Source organism: Salmo salar, chromosome 03 (genome assembly GCF_965601325.2).
Source record: "Salmo salar chromosome 03, fSalSal1, whole genome shotgun sequence".
Taxonomy (NCBI): domain Eukaryota; kingdom Metazoa; phylum Chordata; class Actinopteri; order Salmoniformes; family Salmonidae; genus Salmo; species Salmo salar.
The window spans coordinates 28,463,320-28,488,694 of NC_138293.1; the positions used below are offsets into that span (position 1 = coordinate 28,463,320).

At 43.0% G+C, this 25,375-nt stretch overlaps 1 protein-coding gene across 3 annotated transcripts in view; it reads right to left on the reverse strand.

Moving 5' to 3' along the window:
- The window catches only part of LOC106599281 (solute carrier family 12 member 7), a 101,256-nt gene that overhangs the window by 12,937 nt on the left and 62,944 nt on the right, over window positions 1-25,375 (reverse strand). For 2 of the 3 annotated variants that reach the window (XM_014190430.3, XM_045714692.2), the window contains exons 4-24: window positions 23,028-23,174; window positions 22,750-22,804; window positions 22,400-22,530; window positions 21,941-22,182; window positions 21,509-21,720; window positions 20,782-20,949; window positions 20,443-20,541; window positions 20,213-20,270; window positions 19,566-19,740; window positions 19,363-19,481; window positions 19,167-19,265; window positions 15,637-15,756; window positions 13,610-13,714; window positions 7,599-7,767; window positions 5,324-5,519; window positions 4,821-4,990; window positions 4,443-4,574; window positions 4,224-4,331; window positions 3,034-3,168; window positions 1,933-2,108; window positions 1,449-1,463 (exon numbers count right to left, since the gene is read on the reverse strand). In XM_014190430.3, the coding sequence (XP_014045905.1) occupies window positions 1,449-1,463; window positions 1,933-2,108; window positions 3,034-3,168; window positions 4,224-4,331; window positions 4,443-4,574; window positions 4,821-4,990; window positions 5,324-5,519; window positions 7,599-7,767; window positions 13,610-13,714; window positions 15,637-15,756; window positions 19,167-19,265; window positions 19,363-19,481; window positions 19,566-19,740; window positions 20,213-20,270; window positions 20,443-20,541; window positions 20,782-20,949; window positions 21,509-21,720; window positions 21,941-22,182; window positions 22,400-22,530; window positions 22,750-22,804; window positions 23,028-23,174 (2,831 nt within the window). The remainder of the gene's footprint in view (window positions 1-1,448; window positions 1,464-1,932; window positions 2,109-3,033; window positions 3,169-4,223; window positions 4,332-4,442; window positions 4,575-4,820; window positions 4,991-5,323; window positions 5,520-7,598; window positions 7,768-13,609; window positions 13,715-15,636; window positions 15,757-19,166; window positions 19,266-19,362; window positions 19,482-19,565; window positions 19,741-20,212; window positions 20,271-20,442; window positions 20,542-20,781; window positions 20,950-21,508; window positions 21,721-21,940; window positions 22,183-22,399; window positions 22,531-22,749; window positions 22,805-23,027; window positions 23,175-25,375) is intronic. The other variant, XM_014190432.3, reaches the window with a different exon arrangement.

Here is a 25,375-nt window from a genome sequence, read left to right on the forward strand (position 1 = left end):
CTCAACCAGCTTCATGAGGTAGTCACCTGGAATGCATTTCAATTATCAGGTGTGCCTTGTTAGAAGTTCATTTGTGGAATTTCTTTCCTTCTTAATGTGTTTGAGCCAAACAGTTGTGTTGTGACAAGGTAGGGGTGGGTATACAGAAGATAGCCCAATTTTTGTAAAAGACCAAGTGCAGTCGCAAAAACCATCAAGCACTATTATGAAACTGTCTCTCATAACGACCTCCACAGGAATGGAAGACGCAGAGTTACCTCTGCTGCAGAGGATAAGTTCAGTAGAGTTACATGTACCTCAGATTGCAGCCCAAATAAATGCTTCACAGAGTTCAAGTAACAAGACACATCTCAACATCAACTGTTTAGAGGAGACTGCAGCAATCAGGCCTTCATGGTCAAATTGATGCAAAGAAACCACTACTAAAGGACACCAATAAAAAGAAAGACTTGCTTGGGCAGAGAAACACGAGCAATGGACATTAGACTGGTGGAAATCTGTCCTTTGGTCTGATGAGTCCAAATTTGAGATTTTTGGTTCCAACCGCCGTGTCCTTGTGAGACACAGAGTAGGTGAATGGATAATCTCTGCATGTGTGGTTCCATGTGAAGCATGGAGGAGGTGGTATGATGGTGCTTTGCTGGTGACAGCGTCAGTGATTTATTTAGAATTCAAGGCACACTTAACCAGCATGGCTACCACAGCACTCTGCAGCGATACGCCATCCCATCTGGTTTGCGCTCAGTGGTACTATTATTTGTTTTTCAACAGGACAATGACCCAAAACACACCTCCAGACTGTGTAAGGGCTATCTGACCAAGAAGGAGAGGGATGGAGTGCTGCATCAGATGACCTGGCCTCCCACACCCGACCTCCCCGGGGGGGGGGACCGCGGGGGCGCCCAGCGCTCTGCATATGTGGGAACTCCTTCAAGACTCATGAGGAATGCATTTCTAACAATCTAGTTCAGAGAATGCCAAGAGTGTGCAAAGTTTTCATCAAGGCAAAGGATGGCTACTTTGAAGAATCTCAAATATAAAATATATTTAGATTTGTTTGGTTACTACATGATTCCATGTGTTATTTCATAGTTTTGATGTCTTCACTATTATTCTACAATGTAGAAAATAGTAAAAATAAAGAAACCTTTGAATGACTAGGTGTGTCCAAACTTTTGACTGGTACTGTATATATGCTTACCATTATAAGCATATATAAAATAGTCTAGGCAAGTTAGGCAAGGTCACACATGCTAAGTGAATTATCTTTTCCACGTAAATCAACAGAGAGTACCATACATGCTGTTAGAAGAGGAGGAGAGAAGTGAAGAAAGACACACCCCTCGTCACACACCCCTCGTCTCTCTAAGAAAAACTATAAGGTCACGACATGAGGGGGAAAAAAGGATCACACACACATACTTAAGACTAAGGGAAACTTGACTTACAGACTCTCCCACTCACTAGAAGAGAGGAAACAAAACAAAACATAGAACGACTTAGGTATGTTTATATATATATATCACACACACACACACACACACACACACACACACACACACACACACCTCACCATGGTTAATCACACATTTCAGACACAAATAGGGAGAACAGGGCATCAATGATGGAATACAGACTAGTCTGAACATCCTGAGAACAGAGTATAGTTCAAGTCAAGGTACATCATACTCTGTCTAGATATTTTAAGTATGTAACTGTACTGTAGCTATTGTAGCCATTATTCTATATGTGCACTAGGCAGGTGCATCTATGGATTGCGTAGTTTCTGTTGACAGTGCTAATACCATTTTCACACTACCATAACCAGGCCAGTACAGAACAGCAAGACTCAGTTCGGCTCAGTAGTGTGAAAGGGGTATGTCTGACAGTGTACTGCAGTGTGAGCCTTGGGCCTCTAGGGGAGATACTTACGGTTTCATATTGAAGAGGTCCTTCACGCCCACGTTCGGCTCGCCACGTTTACGGTTCTTCTCGGCGATCAGCTTGTCTTTGGTCCAGGTCATGTGGACATGGTGGTCGGGCGTAGCGGTAGCTGTGTCACTGAGGTTGGCGTGGGACTTAGTGCCCAGTTTAGTGATCAGCTGAGCCTGGAGGATAACACTTGTGTCACTACAGACCCAGGCAGGATGCTAAAGAAAGCGGTGCCTCCCGTCAGATAGGATCAGGAGGCTGGCACAACTATAGAATGGAGACTATGCAGAACGCATTATCGGCAAGAATGATAATGTTAATCCAAGCAATAGATCCAAAATGGATTATGGATGATATTCTCATGATTGCATTCGTTCATCTGTCTACTCCATGGAAAAGGCATGAAATATTACTGTACATTTCAATGCTTCAACGTTAAAATAACAAGGCTCCATAAAAACAATACATGACATAGAAACAAAATAAAGTGTACTATAGCAAACAATAGTAATAAAACATACTACAAATAAGTGAAGTGAAGTTGAAAAATGGAAATGATGGAAACGATTAGGAAAAATGGGATTACATTTCTACTCCAAGTTCAAGTTGGAGGTTTGGGGTTGGCGGTTTTGCCAGCGTACCAAGAACGTTGTAAGTTTTTGGTTCTAAGAAGATCTTTGTAAAAATATCTAAGTGTAATACTTGCTACAAAGTTACTGAGCCGATAACTCTCAGGTAAGTGGATGCAGGAGTAGGGTGACAAGGACACAAGAGGACCACAGCCATAGAAATCCTATAATTCAGTTCTCTTTCATTCTTTTCCCACAGCCATATTCATTCAGAGTAACGCTTGAGGGCGCTGCTTCCAGAAACTCATACAGTATTGGGGTACGCTTTTACTGGAACACCTTAGTCATTCCTTAAGATTTCCTCAAGAACTGACAAATCACAGCTATTTAAAAAAAGACTTAATAGCTGTGGCTCTGTCCATGTCAGATACAGGCATGAGGATGGGCTAGAGGGTGGAGAGGGAAGGGAGATGCTTATGGGATGTTTATGGGATGGTTCTGAGGCAGACACATCACATGGCTGCTGGGCTACCTCCTCATCCTCCTGTATGTCCATGGATTTGGACAGGCTTGGGACCTGTAGTGTGTTTGAGGCCTGTAGTGTCTCCACCACGGATGACTTCCTCTTCTCGATGGAGTTACGCGAGTCGTCTGTGATGCTCTGAATCTGAAGCCCAACCCGATGCGAGCCCAGAACATCCAACACAGCAGCAGGAAATCAGGACAGGCCAAAATGTCACAACAGTCGGTCCATATTACGAGCCACAAACAACAAGGAAGTTAAGAACTACTGTAACAGGAAGGAACACAAATATAATCTATCCCGTGTGTGAAGTGCAACCTTTGTCCCCATCTTTGATTTAAACACTGTGCATAGGCCTACTGTCAACATTCAAAGCAGTGACCAAGTGTTTGCTTGTCAATATAATTATGTTTTATCCACTATTGTACAAAAGCTGAAGAGCATATGCACATCCAGGTACTTTCTGCAGGTGCTGGAGTTGTAGGCAAACTCATGGAAAATAAAAAGGAAAATGCTGCACACTGCTGCTCATGCTCCCAGGTGATTTTATTTACAACAATGTTTTGACTTAAACCCTTTAGTTTCAAAATGTACATATTGTGTTTCTTATCCTAATTGAATATATATATATATATATATATATATATATATATATATATATATATATATATATATATACATACACACAATATACACATATTTTGTGTGTGTACCATATTTTACTGTAAATACTGATCACCTTCCTTGTGTATGATCATGTATTTTGATACATTGAATGTTAATATTGTGAACCTATGTTATTTAATTTTACCTCCCGTTTCATTAAGTGATGTCACTGAGTACTGCCCCTACATATAGGACCTTCCACCCCCACCTGGATATGGATGCCTGATGCAGGGTCGAAATGTTGTTCCATATAAAATCACCCGGGAGCGTGAGCTGCAGTGTTCCGGCGTTTCCTTTTTGTTGTCCTCTATTGAATCAACTGGTTACACCACAAGAGGCTGCTGAGGGGAGGACGGCTCATAATAATGGAAAATGCTGCACACTGGAATGGAGTAAATGGAATGGTATCAAACACACTATACCATTCCATTGATTCCATTCCAGCCACTACTATGAACCCGTCCTCCCCAATTAAGGTACCACCAACCTCCTGTGGGTTAAACAGAACCTGACAGAGTTGAGCATCACATTACCTCTCTCTCTCGCTCGGTTCTGGACAGCTGCATCTGTTTCAGCATCTGAGAGCGCTGCTCCATCACCAGGGTCTTCTCATAGGTGAAGGCTGCAATGTCACTATCGTGCTGAGGACAGAAATGCAAAGAAACTGGCAAAAAAAAGGGGCAAAACCCTTGACAAATGGTTTCTTATTAATACTATAGCAGGTATGATTAAGTGTGAGTGCAGCTGCTTACCATCTCCACCACCTCCACTACAGCGTTGAGACGGAGGTGATACAGGAACATCTGCAGGTCCTTCTTCATCTGAATACTGTTGTCATCCATCTGAGCCACTGTGAAGATACGCATCTTACACTTCCTCCACACCTGGGGCGGACAAGGAACAGAGAGATAGAAAAAAAGGAAAGAAACTATGCGCGTCTGTAAACTGTTCTAAATGCTATAGTGCTTCAGTCCATTATCAGTTGTGGAAATTGTTTAATGGCCCCTTGCAATTAACCATTTTTTTTATCTGGCCATTATTAGAATGTAGTGCGTATATAATTGTTCTTCTTTTTTTACAAAGCAACAGTATACAGTACCCAAAGGCATATGGTGCCAATGCCACAATACCTTGTGTTGGCGCAGTAAGAAAGGCAGCAGCATGAGAAGACCTCCATCATGAACAATCCACCACACGTCTATGGTGCCCTCCCCCAGACGGTCCTGGTTGCAGGGGAACTTGTCAATGTTCTTAGCAACCAGCAGGGCCTGATGGGCTGACGTAGTCTCTCTCACTGTCTCTGTGGGATAAGGAGGATATTTACTGTACTGCTTATATTGTTATCAGTGCAAGAAACCCATATAATTAGGCCCCACAGTTTTGACTGACTCTGGTCAAGTCATTTGGTCAGGAAAAACTCTTAACCCTGCCCATAAACATACAAAAATGTTCTCAGAACCTAAAACCAAATCTCAATAAGTAGCTAAGCTAGCTTAATTTTTCAAATGTATGTGGATGTCGTCACAAGAGGCTACTTAGTATGACATACTTGATTCTACTTAAAATCTACTGTAGACTAGTATAGCAAACGATGGTGTATACTGTGGAGGATACTAGAGTATGGTGTGTGTACCAATGAAGTTCTTCCAGGGGTAGGAGTCCTCAGCCTGTTTCCAGCCCCCAGGCCAGGCCATGAGAACGGCGTTGTGTTTCATGCCCCCCAGCCCTGCCGACTGGATCAGGTGGGAGAAACCATCCCGCAGGTTAGAGGACACCACCACGTGGCAGAAACCTTTGGTACGCTCCGCGTGCATGACCGACTTGACGTTCTGCACCAAGAAAAGACAAGCAAACATCAGGAGAAAATATAATGAAAGAGTGAAGAGGAGGATGAATTGATGGGAAAGTGAAAATAAATACAGTTTCCAGAAATACACTTGCAAAATACCGATAGTGGGTGAAACATTTGATGCAAGAATACAGAGGTAAGAAAAAGTGAGTGAACCCTTTGGAAATACCTGGATTTCTGCATAAATTGGTCATAAAATGATCTGACTCATCTAGGTCACAACAATAAACAAACACAGTCTGCTTAAACTAATAACACACAAACAATTATACGTTTTCATGTCTTTATTGAACACACTGTGTAAACATTCACAGGGCAGGGTGAAAAAAGTATGTGAACCCTTGGATTTAATAACTGGTTGACTCTCCTTTGGCAGCAATAACCTCAACCAAGCGTTTTCTGTAGTTGCAGATCCGACCTGCACAAAGGTCAGGAGGAATTTTGGACCATTCCTCTTTACAAAACTGTTTCAGTTCAGCAATATTCTTGGGATGTCTGGTGTGAACTGTTCTATTGAGGTCATGCCACAGCATCTCAATCGGGCCGAGGTCAGGACTCTCCAGTAATCGTATTTGCTTCTGTTGAAGCCATTCTGTTCTTGATTTACTTCTGTGTTTTGGGTCGTTGTCCTGTTGCATCACTCAACTTCTGTTGAGCTTCAATTGGCGGACAGATAGCTTTACATTCTCTTGATAAACTTGGGATTTCATTTTTCCGTCGATGATAGCAAGCTGTCCAGGCCCTGCAGCAGCAAAGCAGCCCCAAACCATGATGCTCCCTGCACCATACAGTTGGGTTGAGGTTTTGATGTTGGTGTGCTGTGCCTTTTTTTCTCCACACATAGTGTTGTGTGTTCCTTCCAAACAACTCAACTGTAGTCTCATCTGTCCACAGAATATTTTGCCAGTAGCACTGTGGAACATCCAGGTTCACTTTTGACATCGGGCGTTAAACTATCGTCCCGTTAAACTAACGGGCCGATACCAATGTTGGCATTTTTAGCTAATATCGGCCAATTCCGATATGTTCACTGATATATCGTGCATCCCTAGTATGTATGTATGTATGTATGTATGTATGTATGTATGTATGTATGTATGTATGTATGTATGTATGTCCAGTGATGTTATCCTCGCAAGGGGAGGGTGCTAGAGTATGGAAAACAGGGGTGACAATCATTTTGACTGTTATCTTTCGAGATTGTTTAAAAAATAATTAAAACAAAATCTTTCTGAGCAATTGTATTAGTATAAAATAATATACCAATTATTTTGAGCATAGAATATCACTCAGTACTTGTATTTATTTTACGCAGTCTTTTTTGCTCATATTTATCAAGGTTGCCAATAATTATGGACCTAACTGTATGTGACTGACTGCAATAAGGGCAATGGAAAAAGAGTGTATTGTCTTTTACATAAACAAATGAACTATGCTATAGTTGATTTGATTTCACGCCGCATAGCCATATAGCCTAGGCTACTAAGCACAGTAACATAATTCAAAAAATATGCTATTCTATTCTTTTGAAATACATTTTATTTGTTGCATAATGTTTTTTAAGGCCTGCCTAAATGGAAATAATAATAGATTTCTTTGTGATGGTGTATATTAAATGGACTTAGACTTAAAATAGACGCCTGCAGCATTGGTCAATTCGAATTTGTCGAGGCCCAGCTATTCTAGTTTTAAAGAATAAAAAATAGGATTTTGTGTCTGTCATATCATTAGTATTGTATCCTCTTCTACATTATTAAATTGAAGGCTGACCAACATGTCTCGTTGCCAAGATTCATTTGAGGGTGTTTGTGAAAGAAAGTAATGCAAAAGTAATATAACGCATTACTCTGCACAAAGTCATTTTCATAAATATAGTACATATTACTCCTTACTTTCAAAGTAACGCGTTACTTTATGAAAATGACTTTGTGCAGAGTAACGTGTTACTTTGAAAGTAAGGAGTAATATGTAATATATTACTTTCCCAAGTAACAAATCCCAACAATGGATACGAATTCCCTGCCGCCATGATCATGTGATATGAGTGTCTCAGTCTCACCTGCTCTGCGCTCTTGGCCTCGGCTCCCAGGGTCATGTAGGTGCCCTCCAGCACAGAGCTGACGATGGTCAGGCCTTTCCCTGCCTTCAGCTGGGTGGTGAAGGACAGCAGACGAGGGTGTTTCACCCCCAGGTCTGAATCCAACTTCAGTAGCACCAGTAGCTGAGGCCTGGGGGGAGAGATAAGGTAAAGTACATTCAGTATATGTCAATAGATAGGCATCAGGAAAAGTCCCTAAACTAGGTCACCAGACAGAACATCAAGACAACTGTGTGTATTGTGCATCAGATCTACACTAGATTGTACAGTCTTCAAACTGACAATGCACCCCTATGTTTTGATTTCGAAGCCATTCTTGTATCTTTCACAACTAAAGCTGCCAAATAACTCTAAAATCTTGCATATATAACCTGTTTCAAATGATCCCTTTTATGCTCAACATAGCCACTTCAAATGTTCACTCGCTCTGTAATGGGAAAAATATCCTTTCTATTTTACTCAGCTAAGTTAGATTATATTTTTCTTACTATAAAATCATATAAAATAATGGCACAGGACTTATAAGCATATCTTTTCAGCTAAATGAACAAGCCTACAAATCAAATCAATGTTTATCTGTCACGTGCGTCGAATACAACAGGTGTAGACCTTACAGTGAAATGCTTACTTACAGGCTCTAACCAATAGTGCAACAAAGGTATTAGGTGAACAATAGGTAAGTAAAGAAATAAAAAGTTTTAAAAAAAGACAGTGAAAAATAACAGTAGCGACGCTATATACAGTAGCGAAGCTATAAAAGTAGCAAGGCTAGATACAGACACCGGTTAGTCAGGCTGATTGAGGTAGTATGTACATGTAGATATGGTTAAAGTGACTATGATTTTATGATGAACAGAGAGCATCAGTAGCGTAAGAGAGGGGTTGGCGTGTGGTGGGTGGTAGGACACAATGCAGATAGCCCTGTTAGCCAATGTGCGGGAGCACTGGTTGGTTGGGCCAATTGAGGTAGTATGTAGATGCATGTATAGTTAAAGTGACTATGCATATATAATAAAACAGAGAGTAGCAGCAGTGTAAAAGAGGGGTTGGGGGGGGGGCACACAATGCAAATAGTCCAGGTAGCCATTTGATTAACTGTTTAGGAGTCTGATGGCTTGGAGGGAAAAACTGTTGAGAAGCCTTTTTGTCCGAGACTTGGCACTCCGGTACCGCTTGCCATGCGGTATCAGAGAGAACAGTCTATGACTGGGGTGGCTGGGGTCTTTTTAGGACCTTTCCTCTGACACCGTCTGGTGTAGAGTTCCTGGATGGCAGGCAGCTTAGCCCCAGTGATGTACTGGGCCGTACACACTACCCTCTATAGAGCCTTGCGGTCGGAGGCCGAGCAGTTGCCGTGCCAGGCAGTGATGCAACCAGTCAGGATGCTCTCGATGTTGCAGCTGTAGAACCTTTGAGGATCTCAGGACCCATGCCAAATCTTTTTAGTTTCCTGAGGGGGGAATAGGCTTTGTCGTGCCCTCTTCATGACGGTCCTGGTGTGTTTGGACCATTCTAGTTAGTTGGTAATGTGGACACCAAGGAACTTGAAGCTCTCAACCTGCTCCACTACAGCCCCGTCAGTGAGAATGGGGGCGTGCTCGGTCCTCCTTTTCCTGTAGTCCACAATCATCTCCTTAGTCTTGGTCACGTTAAGGGGTAGGTTGTTATTCTGGCACCACCCAGCCAGGTCTCTGACCTCCTCCCTATAGGCTGTCTCGTCGTTATTGGTGATCAGGCCAACCACTGTTGTGTCGTCAGCAAACTTAATGATGGTGTTGGAGTCATGCCTGGCCATGCAGTCGTGGGTGAACAGGGAGTACAGGAGGGGACTGAGCACGCACCCCTGGGGGGCTCCAGTGTTGAGGATCAGCGTGGCAGAGGTGTTGCTACCTACCCTCACCACCTGGGGGCGGCCCATCAGGAAGTCCAGGATCCAGTTGCAGAGGGAGATGTTTAGTCCCAGGATCCTTAGCTTAGTGATGAGCTTCGAGGGCATTATGGTGTTGAATGCTGAGCTGTAGTCAATGAACAGCATTCGCACATAGGTGTTCCTTTTGTCCAGGTGGGAAAGGGCAGTGTGGAGTGCAATAGAGATTGCATCATCTATGGATCTGTTTGGGCGGTATGCAAATTGGAGTGGGTCTAGGGTTTCTGGGATAATGGTGTTGATGTGAGCCATTACCAATCTTTCAAATCACTTCATGGCTATGGACGTGAGTGCTACGGGCCTGTAGTCACTTAGGCAGGTTGCCTTCGTGTTCTTGGGTGGTCTGCTTGAAACATGTTGGTATTACAGACTCAATCAGGGACATGTTGAAAATGTCAGTGAAGACACCTGCCAGTTGGTCAGCACATGCCCAGAGCACACGTCCTGGTAATCCGTCTGGCCCATCAGCCTTGTGACTGTTTAACTGTTTAAAGGTCTTACTCACGTCGGCTACGGAGAGCGTGATCACACAGTCGTCCGGAACAGCTGATGCTCTCATGCATGCCTCGAAGCGAGCATAGAAGTGATTTAGCTCATCTGGTAGGCTCGTGTTACTGGTCAGCTCTCGGCTGTGTGTCCCTTTGTAGTCTGTAATACTTTGCAAGTCCTGCCACATCCGACGAGCATCAGTGCTGGTGTAGTAGGATTCAATCTTCATCCTGTATTGACGCTTTGCCTGTTTGATGGCTCGTCGCAGGGCATAGCAGAATTTCTTATCAGCTTCCGGGCTGCCGCACCTTGAAAGCGGCAGCTCTACCCTTCAGCTCAGTGCGAATGTTGCCTGTAATCCATGGCTTCTGGTTGGGGTATGTACGTACAGTCACTGTGGGGACGACGTCCTCGATACACTTATTGATAAAGCCAGTGACTGATGTGGTGTACTCCTCAATGCCATCGGAAGAATACCGGAACATGTTCCAGTCTGTGATAGCAAAACAGTCCTGTAGTTTAGCATCGGCTTCATCTGACCACTTTTTTATAGACCGAGTCACTGGTGCTTCCTGCTTTAATTTTTGCTTGTAAGCAGGAATCAGGAGGATAGAGTTGTGGTTGGATTTACCAAATGGAGGGCGAGGGAGAGCTTTGTATGCGTCTCTGTGTGTGGAGTACAGGTGATCTAGAATGTTTTCCCCTCTGGTTGCCCATTTAACATGTTGACAGAAATTTGGTAAAACTGATTTAAGTTTCCCTGCATTAAAGTCTCCAGCCACTAGGAGCGCCGCCTCTGGGTGAGTGGTTTCCTGTTTGCTTATTTCCTTATACAGCTGACTGAGTGCTGTCTTAGTGCCAGCATACGTCTGTGGTGGTAAATAAACAGCCACAAAAAGTTTAGCTGAAAACTCTAGGCAAGTAGTGTAGCCTGCAATTTATCACAATATACTCTACTTCAGGCGAGCAACATCTAGAGACTTCCTTAGATTTCGTGCACCACCTGTTGTTTACAAATATGCAAAGACTGCCCCCCCTCGTCTTACCGGAATGTGCTGTTCTATCTTGCCGGTGCAGTGTATATCCCGCTAGCTGAATATCCATGTCGTCATTCAGCCACGATTCCGTGAAACATAGAATATTACAGTTTTTAATGTTTCGTCGGTAGGATATTCGTGATCGTACCTTGTCTAATTTATTGTCCAATGATTGCACGTTGGCGAGTAATATTGACGGTAACGGCAGCTTTCCCACTCGCCTTCTGCAGATCCTCACGAGGCATCCCGCTCTGTGTCCTCTGTACCAGCATCTCTTCCTCTTGCAAATAACTGGGATGTTGGCCTTGTCGGGTGTTAGGAGAATGTCTTGTGCGTCCTGCTTGTTGAAGAAAAAAATCTGTCTAATCCAAGGTGAGTGATCGCTGTCCTGATATCCAGAAGCTCTTTTTTGCCGTAAGATACGGTTGCAGAAACATTATGTACAAAAACAAGTTACAAATAACGGCAACAAAAAAAACACATAATAGCACAATTGGTTGGGTGCCCGTAAAGCTGCTGCCATTTCTTCCGGCGCCATTTTCTGTAAATGCCTATGGCATGGAGCATAGCCAGATAACACATGCCTACAGTAGGCCAACTCATATTCTGTTCTTCTGAAATACATTTTCTTCATATCATAATGTTCGTTTGGACCCAATTAAAATAAATGGATTCATTGCGATGGTGTAACTTACATTACATTTATTTGACTTTTTTTTTTTAAATGTTCCAAAGGTGTAGGTCAGCAGCTTGTGTCCATGGAGGCCAGGAGATGCTAAACGTGTTAATGTACATTTTCGGTCAATTACAGTGAGACCGGCAGTCTTTTGCATGACAATAACTGTCTGACAAAATTTCATGACTCTTCGAAGAGGAAGGGTTTTATCATCACTCTACAGTCGTGGCCAACATTTTTGAGAAGGAGACAAATATTAATTTCCACTAAGTTTGCTGCTTCAGTGTCTTTAGATATTTTTGTCAGATGTTACTATGGAATACTGAAGTATAATTACAAGCATTTCATAGGTGTCAAAGGCTTTTATTGACAATTATGCGAAGTTGATGCAAAGACTCAATATTTACAGTGTTGACCCATCTTTTTCAAGACCTCTGCAATCGGCCCTGACATGCTGTCAATTAACCTCTGGGCCACATCCTGACTGATGGCAGCCCATTCTTGCATAATCAATGCTTGGAGTTTGTCAGAATTTGGGGGTTTTTGTTTGTCCAACCGCCTCTTGAGGATTGACCACAAGTTCTCAATGGGATTAAGGTCTGGGGAGTTTCCTGGCCATGGACCCAAAATATCGATGTTTTGTTCCGCGAGCCACTTAGTTATCACTTTTGCCTTTTGACAAGGTGCTCCATCATGCTGAAAATGGCATTGTTTGTCACCAAACTGTTCCTGGCAAGTTGGGAGAAGTTGCTCTCTGAGGATGTGTTGGTACCATTCTTCATTCATGGCTGTGTTCTTAGGCAAAATTGTGAGTGAGCGCACTCCCTTGGCTGAGAAGCAGCCCCACACATTAATGGTCTCAGGATGCTTTACTGTTGGCATGACACAGGACTGATGGTAGCACTCACCTTGTCTTCTCCGGACAAGATTTTTTCCAGATGCCCCAAACAATCGGAAAGGGGATTCATCAGAGAAAATGACTTTACCCCAGTCCTCAGCAGTCCAATCCCTGTACCTTTTGCAGAATATCAGTCTGTCCCTGATGTTTTTTTCTGGAGAGAAGTGGCTTCTTTCCTGTCCTTCCTGACACCAGGCCATCCTACAGAAGTTTTCGCTTCACTGTGCGTGCAGATGCCCACACACTTGCCTGCTGCCATTCCTGAGCAAGCTCTGTACTGGTGGTGCCCCAATCCCGCAGCTGAATCAACTTTAGGAGACGGTCCTGGCGCTTGCTGGACTTTCTTGGGCACCCTGAAGCCTTCATCACAACATTTGAACCGCTCTCCTTCAAGTTCTTGATGATCCGATAAATGGTTGATTTAGGTGCAATCTTACTGGCAGCAATATCCTTGCCTGTGAAGCCCTTTTTGTGCAAAGCAATGATGACGGAACGTGTTTCCTTGCAGGTAACCATGTTTAACAGAGGAATAACAATGATTCCAAGCACCACCCTCCTTTTGAAGCTTCCAGTCTGTTATTCGAACTCAATCAGCATGACAGAGTGATCTCCAGCCTTGTCCTCATCAACACTCACACCTGTGTTAACGAGAGAATCACTGACATGATGTCAGCCGGTCCTTTTGTGGCAGGGCTGAAATGCAGTGGAATTTTTTTTGGGGGGGATTCAGTTCATTTGCATGGCAAAGAGGGACTTTGCAATTAATTGCAATTCATCTGATCACTCTTCATAACATTCTGGAGTATATGCAAATTGCCATCATACAAACTGAGGCAGCAGACTGTGTGAAAATTAATGTGTCATTCTCAAAACTTTTGGCCACGACTGTACATTGGCCAAGGAGTCATCGCCACCCTACGCTCTACACGGTTCTCGGCCTCTCACCTCCAGTTCTTAGTGTGTGTTGGCACCTCCTCCAGGCGGATCAGAGCGTAGCGAGCAGCGTTCAGGGACAGACCTCTGATCCCGTCTCCCCACTCCTTCTCTGCCCTGAGAGGAAAGAGAGTTAAATTATACATTTTGTTTAACCTTTATAGAACTAGGCAAGTAAGTTAACCTGTTTAGGATAGGGGGCAGTATTTTCACGTCCGGATAAAAAACGTACCCGATTTAATCTGGTTATTACTCCTGCCCAGAAAGTAGAATATGCATATAATTAGAAAACACCCTAAAGTTTCTAAAACTGTTTGAATGGTGTCTGTGAGTATAACAGAACTCATATGGCAGGCCAAAACCTGAGAAGATTCTACATGGGAAGTGCCCTCTCTGACCATTTCTTGGCCTTCTATAGCCTCTTTATCGAAAACAGAGGATCTCTGCTGTAACGTGACATTTTCTAAGACTCCCATAGACTCTCAGAAGGCGCCAGAACGTTGAATGATGACTCTGCAGTCCCTGGCTGAAAAACAGTAGCGCATTTGGATAGTGGTCGATCCGAGAACAATGAAACGGGCTCGCGCGTGCACGTGAAGAGTCCATTTTACATTTTCAGTCTTTGAACGAAAACAACGTCGCCCGGTCGGAATATTATCGCTATTTTACGAGAAAAATCGCATAAAAATTGATTTTAAACAGCGTTTGACATGCTTCGAAGTACGGTAATGGAATATTTTGAATTTTTTTGTCACGATACGCGCCGGCGCGTCACCCTTCGGATAGTGTCTTGAACGCAAGAACAAAACGCCGCTATTTGGATATAACTATGGATTATTTGGAACCAAACCAACATTTGTTGTTGAAGTAGAAGTCCTGGGAGTGCATTCTGACAAAGAACAGCAAAGGTAATCCAATTTTTCTTATAGTAAATCTGAGTTTGGTGAGTGCCAAACTTGGTGGGTGTCAAAATAGCTAGCCTGTGATGGCCGGGCTATCTACTCAGAATATTGCAAAATGTGCTTTCACCGAAAAGCTATTTTAAAATCGGACATAGCGATTGCATAAAGGAGTTCTGTATCTATAATTCTTAAAATAATTGTTATGTTTTTTGTGAACATTTATCGTGAGTAATTTAGTAAATTCACCGGAAGTGTTCGGTGGGTATGCTAGTTCTGAACGTCACATGCTAATGTAAAAAGCTGGTTTTTGATATAAATATGAACTTGATTGAACAAAACATGCATGTATTGTATAACATAATGTCCTAGGAGTGTCATCTGATGAAGATCATCAAACGGTTAGTGCTGCATTTAGCTGTGGTTTTGGTGACATTATATGCTAGCTTGAAAAATGGGTGTGATTATTTCTGGCTGGGTACTCTCCTGACATAATCTAATGTTTTGCTTTCGTTGTAAAGCCCTTTTGAAATCGGACAATGTGGTTAGATAAAGAAGAGTCTTGTCTTTAAAATGGTGTAAAATAGTTATATGTTTGAAAAATAGAAGTTTGGGGATTTTTGAGGACTTTGTAATTCGCGCCACGCCCTATCATTGGATATTGGAGCGGTGTTCCGCTAGCGAATTGTGCGCTGCCCTATGGGACTCCCGATCATGGCCACTTGTGATACAGCCCGGGATCGAACCAGGGTCTGTAGTGACACCTCTAGCACTGAGATGCAGTGCCTTAGAATGCGTCGCCACTCGGGAGCCCCTGAGTTCAGAGAGTGGGTTAAAAAAGGCAGGAACACTATAGGATTCAGAGATCTCACACATTAGGTCACAAAAGCAATAAACCAAACTGAAACCAATGCAATGCACCAAACTGTAACTGAAGCCAATTATAACACACAGTCCAGAACATGGGTTAAAGAAAGGGTGGGACACGTGTAGAGATGTATGATACGGTGTTATATTGTATTGTGTGGGGAACAGCCACACTACATAAAAGCTGAGTGTCACACATTTAAGTACCACAACCAATGTAATTACAATACAGTACAATGTTATTGAGCTGTAATTGGGAAACCAAACTCTTACCCTCTGTACTCAATGTACTTATAGATGCATCCTGCGATGGACATGGCTACCAGGGCATAGTACCAGGAGGAGATGAACATGAGGGAGAGACAGAGACTCATCCCCAAGAATGACAGAGTCCTGCAGGTACCAGAGAACAGGACAACAGGGGCTTAGTTTTTGGATAGGCATTAGGTCAGTGTTCCTTAGTCCTGATATTTCTTGGACACCTACTTTTATTCCATACCAACACTAACACACCTGATTTAATTAATCAAGGGCTTGATGATTAGTTGATTGGTTGAATCAGGTGGGTTAGTGCTTGGAAGAAAAAAAAATTAAAATCTAACTTCGTTTGTCACAAACGCTGAATAATTGTAGACCTTACCGTGAAATGCTTACTTACAAGCCCTTAACCAACAATGCAGTTCCAGAAAGAGTTAAGAAAATATTTACCAAATAAACTAAAGAAAAAAATTATAAAAAGTAACAAAATAAAAATAACGAGGCTATATACAGGGGGTACCGGTACCGAGTCAATGTGCGGGGGCATTGGTTAGTCGAGGTAATTTGTACATTTGATTAATTGTTCAGCAGTCTTTTGGGTAGGGGGTAGAAGCTGTTAAGGAGCCTTTTGGTCGTAGATGTGGCACTCTGGTACCGCTTGACATGCGGTAGCAGAGAGAACAGTCTATGACTTGAGTGACTGGAGTCTGACAATTTTTAGGGCCTTCCTCTGACACTGCCTGGTATAGAGATCCTGGATGGCAGGAAGCTTGACCTCAGTGATGTACTGGGCCGTACGCACTACCCTCTGTATCGCCTTATGGTCAGACGCCTTAGCAGTTGCCATACCAGGCAGAAATGCAACCGGTCAGGATGCTCCCCAATGGTGCAGCTGTAGAACTTTTTGTGGATCTGGGGACCCATACCAAACCTTTTCAGTCTCCTGAGGGGGGAAAGGTGTTGTTGTGCCCTCTTCACGACTGTCTTGTTGTGCTTTGACCATGTTTGTTTGTTGGTGATTTGTTGGACACCAAGGAACTTGAAACTCTCAACCCGCTCCACTACAGCCCCGTCGATGAGAATGTGTGCCTGTTCTGCCCACCTTTTCCTGTAGTCCACGATCAGCTCCTTTGTCTTGCTCACATTGGCTGTCTCATCGTTGTCGGTAATCAGGCCTACCACTGTTGTGTCGTCAGCAAACCTAATGATGGTGTTGGAGTCATGTTTGGCCACGCAGTCGTGGGTTAACAGGGAGTACAGGAGGGGACTAAGCACAAACCCTTGAGGGGCCCCCATGTTGAGGATCAGCGTGGCAGACGTGTTGTTGCCTACCCTTACCACCTGGGGGCGGCCCGTCAGGAAGTCCAGGATCCAGTTGCAGAGGGAGGTGTTTAGTCCCAGGGTCCTTAGCTTAGTGATGAGCTTTGTGGGCACTATGGTGTTGAACGCTGAGCTGTAGTCAATGAACAGCATTCTCACATTAGGTGTTCCTTTTGTCCAGGTGGGAAAGGGCAGTGTCGAGTGCGATTGAGATTGCGTCATCTGTGGATCTGTTGGGGCGGTCTGTGGATTGGAGTGGGTCTATGGTATCCGGGATGATGCTGTTGATGTGAGCCATGACCAGCCTTTCAAAGCACTTCATGGCTACCGACGTGAGTGCTACGGGGCGGTAATCATTTAGGCAGGTTACCTTTCGCTTCCTTGGGCACAGGGACTATGGTGGTCTGCTTGAAACATGTAGGTATTACAAACTTGGTCATGGAGAGGTTGAAAATGTCAGTGCAGACACTTTCCAGTTGGTCCGCGCATGATTTGAGTACACGTCCTGGTAATCCGTCTGGCCCCGCGGCTTTGTGAATGTTGACCTGTTTAAATGTCTTGCTCACATCGACTACTGAGAGCGTTATCACAGTCGTCCGGGACAGCTGGTGCTCATATGCATGCTTCAGTGTTGCTTGCGTCGAAGCGAGCATAAAAGGCATTTATCTCGACTGATAGACTTGGGTCCCTGGGCAGCTTGCAGCTGGGTTTCCCTTTGCAGTCCGTAATAGTTTGCAAGCCCTGCCACATCCGACGAGCGTCAGACCTGGTGTAGTGGGATTCAATCTTCATCCTGTATTGACGCTTTGCCTGTTTGATGCTTCATCTGAGAGCATAGCAGGATTTCCTATAAGTATTCAGATTAGTGTCCCGCTCCTTGAAAGTGGCAGCTCTAGTCTTTAGCTCGATGCGGATGTTGCCTGTAATCCATGGATTCTGGTTGGGATATGTATGTACGGTCACTGTGGGGATGACGTCGTCGATGCACTTATTGATGAAGCCGATGATGGAGGCGGTATACTCCTCAATGCCATTGGATGAATCCCGGAACATATTCCAGTCTGTGCTAGTAAAACAGTCCTGTGGCGTAGCATCCGCGTCATCTGACCACTTCCATATTGAGGGAGTCACTGATACTCCCTGCTTTAGTTTTTGCTTGGAAGCAGGAATCAGTAGGATAGAATTATGGTCAGATTTGCCAAATGGAGGGCAAGGGAGAGCTTTGAATGCGTCTCTGTGTGTGGAGTAAAGGTGGTCTATAGTTGTTTTTCCTCTGGTTGCACATGTGACATGCTAGGAGAAATTAGGTAAAACTGATTTAAGTTTCCCTGCATTAAAGTCCCCGGCCACTAGGAGTGCCGCTTCTGGATGAGCATTTTCTTGCTTGCTTATGGCCTTATACATCTTGTTGAGTGCGGTCTTAGAGCCAGCATCGGTTTGTGGTGGTAAATAGACTGCTACAAATAATATTGATGAAAACTCTTGGTACATAGTGTGGTCTACAGTGTATCATAAGGTACTCCACACCTCAGGCGTGCAATATCTAGAGATTTCTTTAATATTAGACATCGCGCACCAGCTGTTATTGACAAATAGATACACATCCCCACCCCTCGTCTTACCATCCTGCCGATGCATGGAAAATTCTGCCAGCTCTATATTATCCGTGTCATCGTTCAGCCATAACTTGGTGAAACATAAGATATTACAGTTTTTAATGTCCCGTTGGTAGGATAGTCTTGATCGTAAATCATCTACATTGTTGTCCAATGATTGCACATTGGCCAATAGAACGGATGGTAGGAGGTTTACTCACGCGCCTACGAATTCTCAGAAGGCAGCCCGACCTCCTTTTTCTCCATCTTTTCTTCACGCAAATGATGGGGATTCGGAACTGTTCCCAAGAAAGCAGTATATCCTTCACGCCGGACTCGTTAAAGAAGAAATCTTCATCCAGTTCGAGGTGAGTAATTGCTGTTCTGATGTCTAGAAGGTATTTTCGGTCATAAGAGACGGTAGCAGCAACATGTACAAAATAAGTACCAAAACAAAGTAACAAAATATGCGAAAAAAGTAACAAAATAGCACAGTTGGATAGGAGCACGTAAAACGCCAGCCATCCCCTCTGGCGCCATTCTCAACAAAACCTGCACTCCTTGTGGGTCCAAAGGTCCAGAATGGAATATAATTGCATTTGGCGCTTTTGGTATGAGAAATAAACTCACCAGTGGTAAAACTTAAACCTGGGCCTCCAGTTGGGAGTGCGTAGCAGTGTCTGGACGGCACAGGCTAGGTTGACAAACAGGTAACACATCAGGAAAAACCTGCAACCCAGACCCACGGAAAGGACAAAGAAAAGTGACTTATTTTTGACCAACAGGCTTTTGAGGCAAGATTATTCACACTGAGCTAAACACTCACATTGAGAGAATGGGGGCAACAGCATCCAGTGATGCAATGAGGATTCCAATCTCACAGATACCAACAGTCATCAAGAGGGCCCAGGTAGGTTCCCCATTGGCTTTACCATGACCAAACACCTAGAGAGACAGAGACAGAACTAGCTGACGTGTTTCTGTTTTCGAGATGCAAAAGCAAGGGCAGAGTCTCTAGGACCTTCTTACCTGCAGAAAGGGTACGATCCCATCGCGTGCTATGGCCTGCAACAGGCGAGGGGCACCAGTGAGGCTCTGCAGCCCTGCCCCACAGCAGGAGAAGAAGGAGCCAATCACGATTACCCACGGAGAAGGCCATGCCAGAGTTCCAATCACCAAGTTCTTCTTAACCGAGTCCCCAAATCTGTAGCAGAAATACACACAGTTGAATGTTATACAAACACAGGTACTGTATTGTACAGGAGAGAACTAGACCAAAAGAAAGACATAAATGTGAGCACATACTGTACACATAATGAAAAACCCAGTAATAATCTTAGGCTGATTGGGACAGAACAGCTGAACACCCTATCACATGACATTGAACTTATTGGCACACAATGTTCTCTTTACAATGCTGTCCGTGTACGTGTGGTCTTTCCTTCTAAATGCGCAACAAGGGGGTATGTGTATGATGGGTATTTGATATAGAAATAATACAGAGCAGTAAAGGCTTCCGCATCAAAGTTACATAATGACATAACAGCTATTTCCAATTTGTAAATAATAATAATAGTTACTTGGAAGTACTAACTGTGGAATAATAATAATATATGTATTTTATATAGCGCTTTTCACTATAAAGATAATCACAACAACGCTTAAATAGTACTTACTTGTCTCTCAAAACGACACCCTCGATACAGGCACCAAATAGGACAACACAGGTCATGTCTGGGAGTTGTGTTTAAGATAGTAACACACACACACACACACACACACACACACACACACACACACACACACACACACACACACACACACACACACACACACACACACACACACACACACACACACACACACACACACACACACACACACACACACACTTCCCCAAGGATACAAATAAAAGAAGTGGTTGCTATGGCCAGAATGGTACCGATGGGAATCGATCTCTGGGCATCTCTCAGGTCTCCAGATCTGTTGGAGCCCGCCATGATTCCTGTGATGGAAACACACAAACCGTACTAGTCAAACGTTTGGACAAACCTACTCATTCCAGGGTTTTTCTTGATTTTTACATTGTAAAATAATAGTGAAGACATCAAAAAATACATAGTTCTTCCAAACCTCAAGTTACAGTAGCACCCCAACAATCTGCATGAGGGTGACAATCAATCAATAATGTCATGGTATGGTAGTTACATTATGTCTATGGTGCCAATATGGTCGCTATACCAACCTGTGACAGAGGGGAAGTAGATTCCCACCAGCAGAGTGAAGAAGGTGGAGATGTCATTGAAGATGTAAGGCTTGTAGATATCTCTGGAGTTATCCTGGACTGGGACAGACGACTGATTCTTCTTCTCAACCAACATCCCACTGGGCCCGTAGTCACCCCACATGTTGTCTATGGGGGACACAGAGGAGACACATTATAGTAGACTATAAAAACTGTTGATATCCAAATGTTTTGTCAATTGAGAAATAACACACACAAAAAAAAGACTAATATACTTTGATTTCCTAATTCAAACAACAGGTTGAGAAGACAAACCAAGAATTTGTATAAGGATCCCCATTAGCCTCTGCCAAGGCAGCAGCTATGGTTCCTGGGGTCCAAACAAGATTAAAGCAACTACGTCACCATATTTTTTTGATAAAACAGTACATTATATAACACATTATTAACCTACAACATGTATAATACCAAAATACTATACCACAATAATATTACAACATTACAATGTACGTGTGTGTTAGCGTGTGTATGTGCCTGTGTGTGTGTGTGTGTGTGTCTTCCCAGTTTGCTTTGTTCATGATAATACTATGATAAATGATGGTATGACCATGGTAAGTGAGTAACTAGTAGTATGAATGTAGAAGGCCTGGTAACATTTGTACTGTGTAGGTCTCCACCAGGCCTATCCAGTGTAGTAACGTTCCCCAGGCAGTGGATTGTAGCTGACCTTTGATGACCCCGCTGAGCAGGCCTGGGATGCCCTGGATCTCAGTCACGTTGTTCAGGGTAAAATATTCATCACAGGTAGCGTTGAGGTGGGGGCTGCCACAGAACAGCTTCCACAGCTCGGTGGTGTACGTCACGTTCTTGATCACCTCCGTCTTCATACACTTCTCAAAGTTGTGGTTCTGCAAGGAACGGTTCCCCAGGAGACAGATTCTGTAGGAAACATACATCTATGAGGAGATCTTGTGTAAAGAATATTTTCCTTTTGGCCACTAACGGCTATAAAGAGTCTATTCATATGCGTCACACTGATATCGGGCCTATAAGATCAGATGACTGATGATGGTCCTATAAAGTGTGCCTATTACTCTGACGAGACAAACACAGGCACAAGCATTTAATTGACTAACTAGAACGCATAAATCGAACTCACGGATAGTCTGGTGGTTCTATGATGGTCTTGATGACTCCAGCGTAGATGGCCATGATGGAGAGCACCACACAGGCCAGGAAGACCAGGGCCAGCTTGTTGACATATTTGACCCCCACAAACACCACTAGAGCCATAAGTGCCAGACAGCAGGTCCCATACACACGCATGTTATTCAGCATGGCCTCCGTCTCGTCCTCCTTCTTCTCCGCCACAAACACTGCAGTGTTAGGCACGATGTACGTCTGGAACAAGAATAGGAGTCAGCTAGGACACTAGCTTTATGAAACATTGGTTGGGCCTGACCATGTGACATGTCCAGGAAAAACTCTGGGCCACTGTTATAGGCTATAACAAGGTAACAACTCCTGGAAGAGTCATGTGGTCATTAAAAACTCCTGTCTCAAAACATTGTGCATGTCCTACAGTATATCATGACCAGGCATTCTGTTTCATCCTTACCAGTAGGATTTCAATGGTACCCAGAATGTACATGGACCCAGCGAACGTGGTGCCCAGGTAGAAGCACAAGCCCACAGCCCCACCAAACTCTGGACCCAAAGACCTGGAGATCATGTAGTAGGAGCCTCCAGCTGCATGGGGCAAGAGAACAGATCCATGTAAAACGAATAGAAAATAGCAAAAAGGTATCCACAGAATCTATAGAGCATATGTAATACATTTAATAGTAAATAAACCACCAAGGTAAAACATTGACAGTACTATAGTGTTAAATAACCACGTCTCCATAAAAACACAGGTTGAGGTTTCTTATCCAAGGTGAAAATAAGTTGAAGTTGAACTGGCATTACCTGGCACTACACCATTTGTTGCAATAGCGCTCATTGATATCGCTGTCAGCATGGTCTGTAAGGGAGGAAAAAATACAAAATACTAGCATTGTTGGGTGTATGGATACAATTTCCTCAGGGAGTAAAAAATGAGATGATTAAGATCGACAGAGAATACTACAGTATAGTACCTGAAACTCCCTAAAAGAAAGAAAAGTAAATAGTCAAACTAGATGTATTGTAGACCTATATTCTTCACACCTTAGTACTCTTACATAGTTCTATAGAAAAGTACTCACACAGGTGCAGCACATGACGACAATAGCGAAGGACTCCATGATGCCAGCGGTGCCAACGATCCAGGTGAGACGCAGGAAGAGGATGACTCCCAGGATGTTCTGCATGCAGGGCAGGTACACACCGATGAAGGTGCCCATCTGAGAACGCTAGAGGTGCCAATGCAGAGGGCCAGGGAAGAGGAGAAGTAGTATTACCATGAGTCAGGTTATGGTACAGTAGGGCCTTGTAAGGTATACTGTAACGCCGCAATACAACACTGTACAATCCGGTCCAATTTGTATAATGTATTTTTTATTTATTGAATATTAAAACATACAATCTACCTGCAGTGAAGCGGCTCAACATTTACATTACATTCAGTCATCTAATCAGAGCAGTCCACAGAAGCAACCAGGGTTAACGCCCTGCCCAAGGGCACGTCGACAGATCTTCCTCCAAGTCAAAACGGGGACCCGAACCAGCGATCTATCGGCCACCGGACCAAGCTCCCAACCACCAGGCCACCAACCCTCCAAGATCTCCCCCTCAACCATCCGAGACCCCCGTCCCTTTCCTGATGACGCCGTTTTTATTCCTCCTCCAGTTTTGATCCTTTATATTGGGCAGACAAAACCAGTTCCTTACCTCCTCCCGCTATCTTTTCAGGGGGATGAAATTGGAATTTAACCAGCTCTGCAATCCTCATTTGAAAAAGAGAAATGCTTTGAAAAAGGTTTCATTTTAAATTAAATTGAAAATTTGACATCAATCTGCACAAAGGAAAAAAGGCCATTTTGGATTCAAGTAAAAGTTTTGTATAACTGAAGCTTTTAGAGAGAGGATTAGCGCTTTTATATTTAATAATCTCAACTAATCTAGTTCATATTCTTTATATAGATAGGCACGCTTTAGCTTGTCTGGTTTAGAAACCCAGATAAAGCGAAATATGTTTTTCTCATATGATTTGAAAAAATAATCATCAGGAGTAGCAGCGCCATAAGTAAGTGAGCAAACTGAGATTAACTAAGGAGTTAATCAGGGCAATTTTTCCATAGACAGGTATTTACCTCTCCATGGTTGAAGGATCTTGTCTATTTTTACTAGTTTTCTATTGAAATTCATTGTGGAGAGCTCATTTATATATTTTGTGATATGAATACCAAGTATATCTACTTCACCGTCAGCCCATTTTATAGGGAAACTGCAGGGTAATGTAAAAGTTGTATTTTTTAAAGATCCAAAACGTAATATGGTACACTTATCATAATTAGGTTTTAGTCCAGAGAGTCCAGAAAAGTTATCTAGATCTTTAATGAGACATTGCAGGGATCTAGCTTGCAGACTTAATATAAAACTTGAGTCATCGGCATACATGGACACTTTTGTTTTTAAGCCTCGGATTTATAATCCTCTAATGTTATTTGATTTTAATAGCTAGCATTTTGATGGCCATAAAGAATATATATGGTGTCAGCGGACCCCCTTGATTAACTCCTCTTGACAATTCAAAACTCTGAGAAGTAGCTGTTATTTACTATTTTACACCTGGGGTTGCTATACATTACTTTTACCCATTTTATAAGAGACTCACTAATATTTAAAACAGTGCATTCAGAAAGGATTCAGACCCCTTCAATTTTCCATATTTTGTTACGTTACAGCCTTATCTACACACAATACCCCATAATGACAAAGCGAAAACAGGTTTAGACATTTCGGCAAAATTATTACAAATCAAAAACTGTAATACCTTATTTACATACAGTGCCAGTCAAAAGCTTGGACACATCTACGCATTCAAGGGATTTCCTTTATTTTTACATTGTAGAATAATAGTGAAGACATCAAAACTATGAAATAACACATATGGAATCATGTAGAGAGCGAAAAGGTAATAGGTAATATATTTTGATTTGTTTATTTGACATTCTTCAAAGTAGCCACAATTTGCTTTGATGACAGCTTTGCACACTCTTGGAATTCTCTCATCAGCATCATGAGGAAGTCACATGGAATACATTTCAATTAACAGATGTGCCTTGTTAAAAGTTCATTTGTGGAATTTCTTTCCTTCTTAATGTGTTTGAGCCAATCAGTTAAATTGTGACAAGGTAGGGTTAGTATACAGAGGATAGCTTTATTTGGTAAAAAGACCAAGTCCATATTATGGCAAAAAGAGCTCAAATAAGCAAAGAGAGTCCATCATTACTTTAAGACATGAAGGTCAGTCAATGCAGACAATTTCAAGAACTTTGAAAGTTTCTTCAAGTGCAGTCGCAAAAACCATTAAGCGCTATGATGAAACTGGCTCTCATGAGGACCACCACAGGAAAGGAAGATCCAGAGTTACCTCTGCTACAAAGGATAA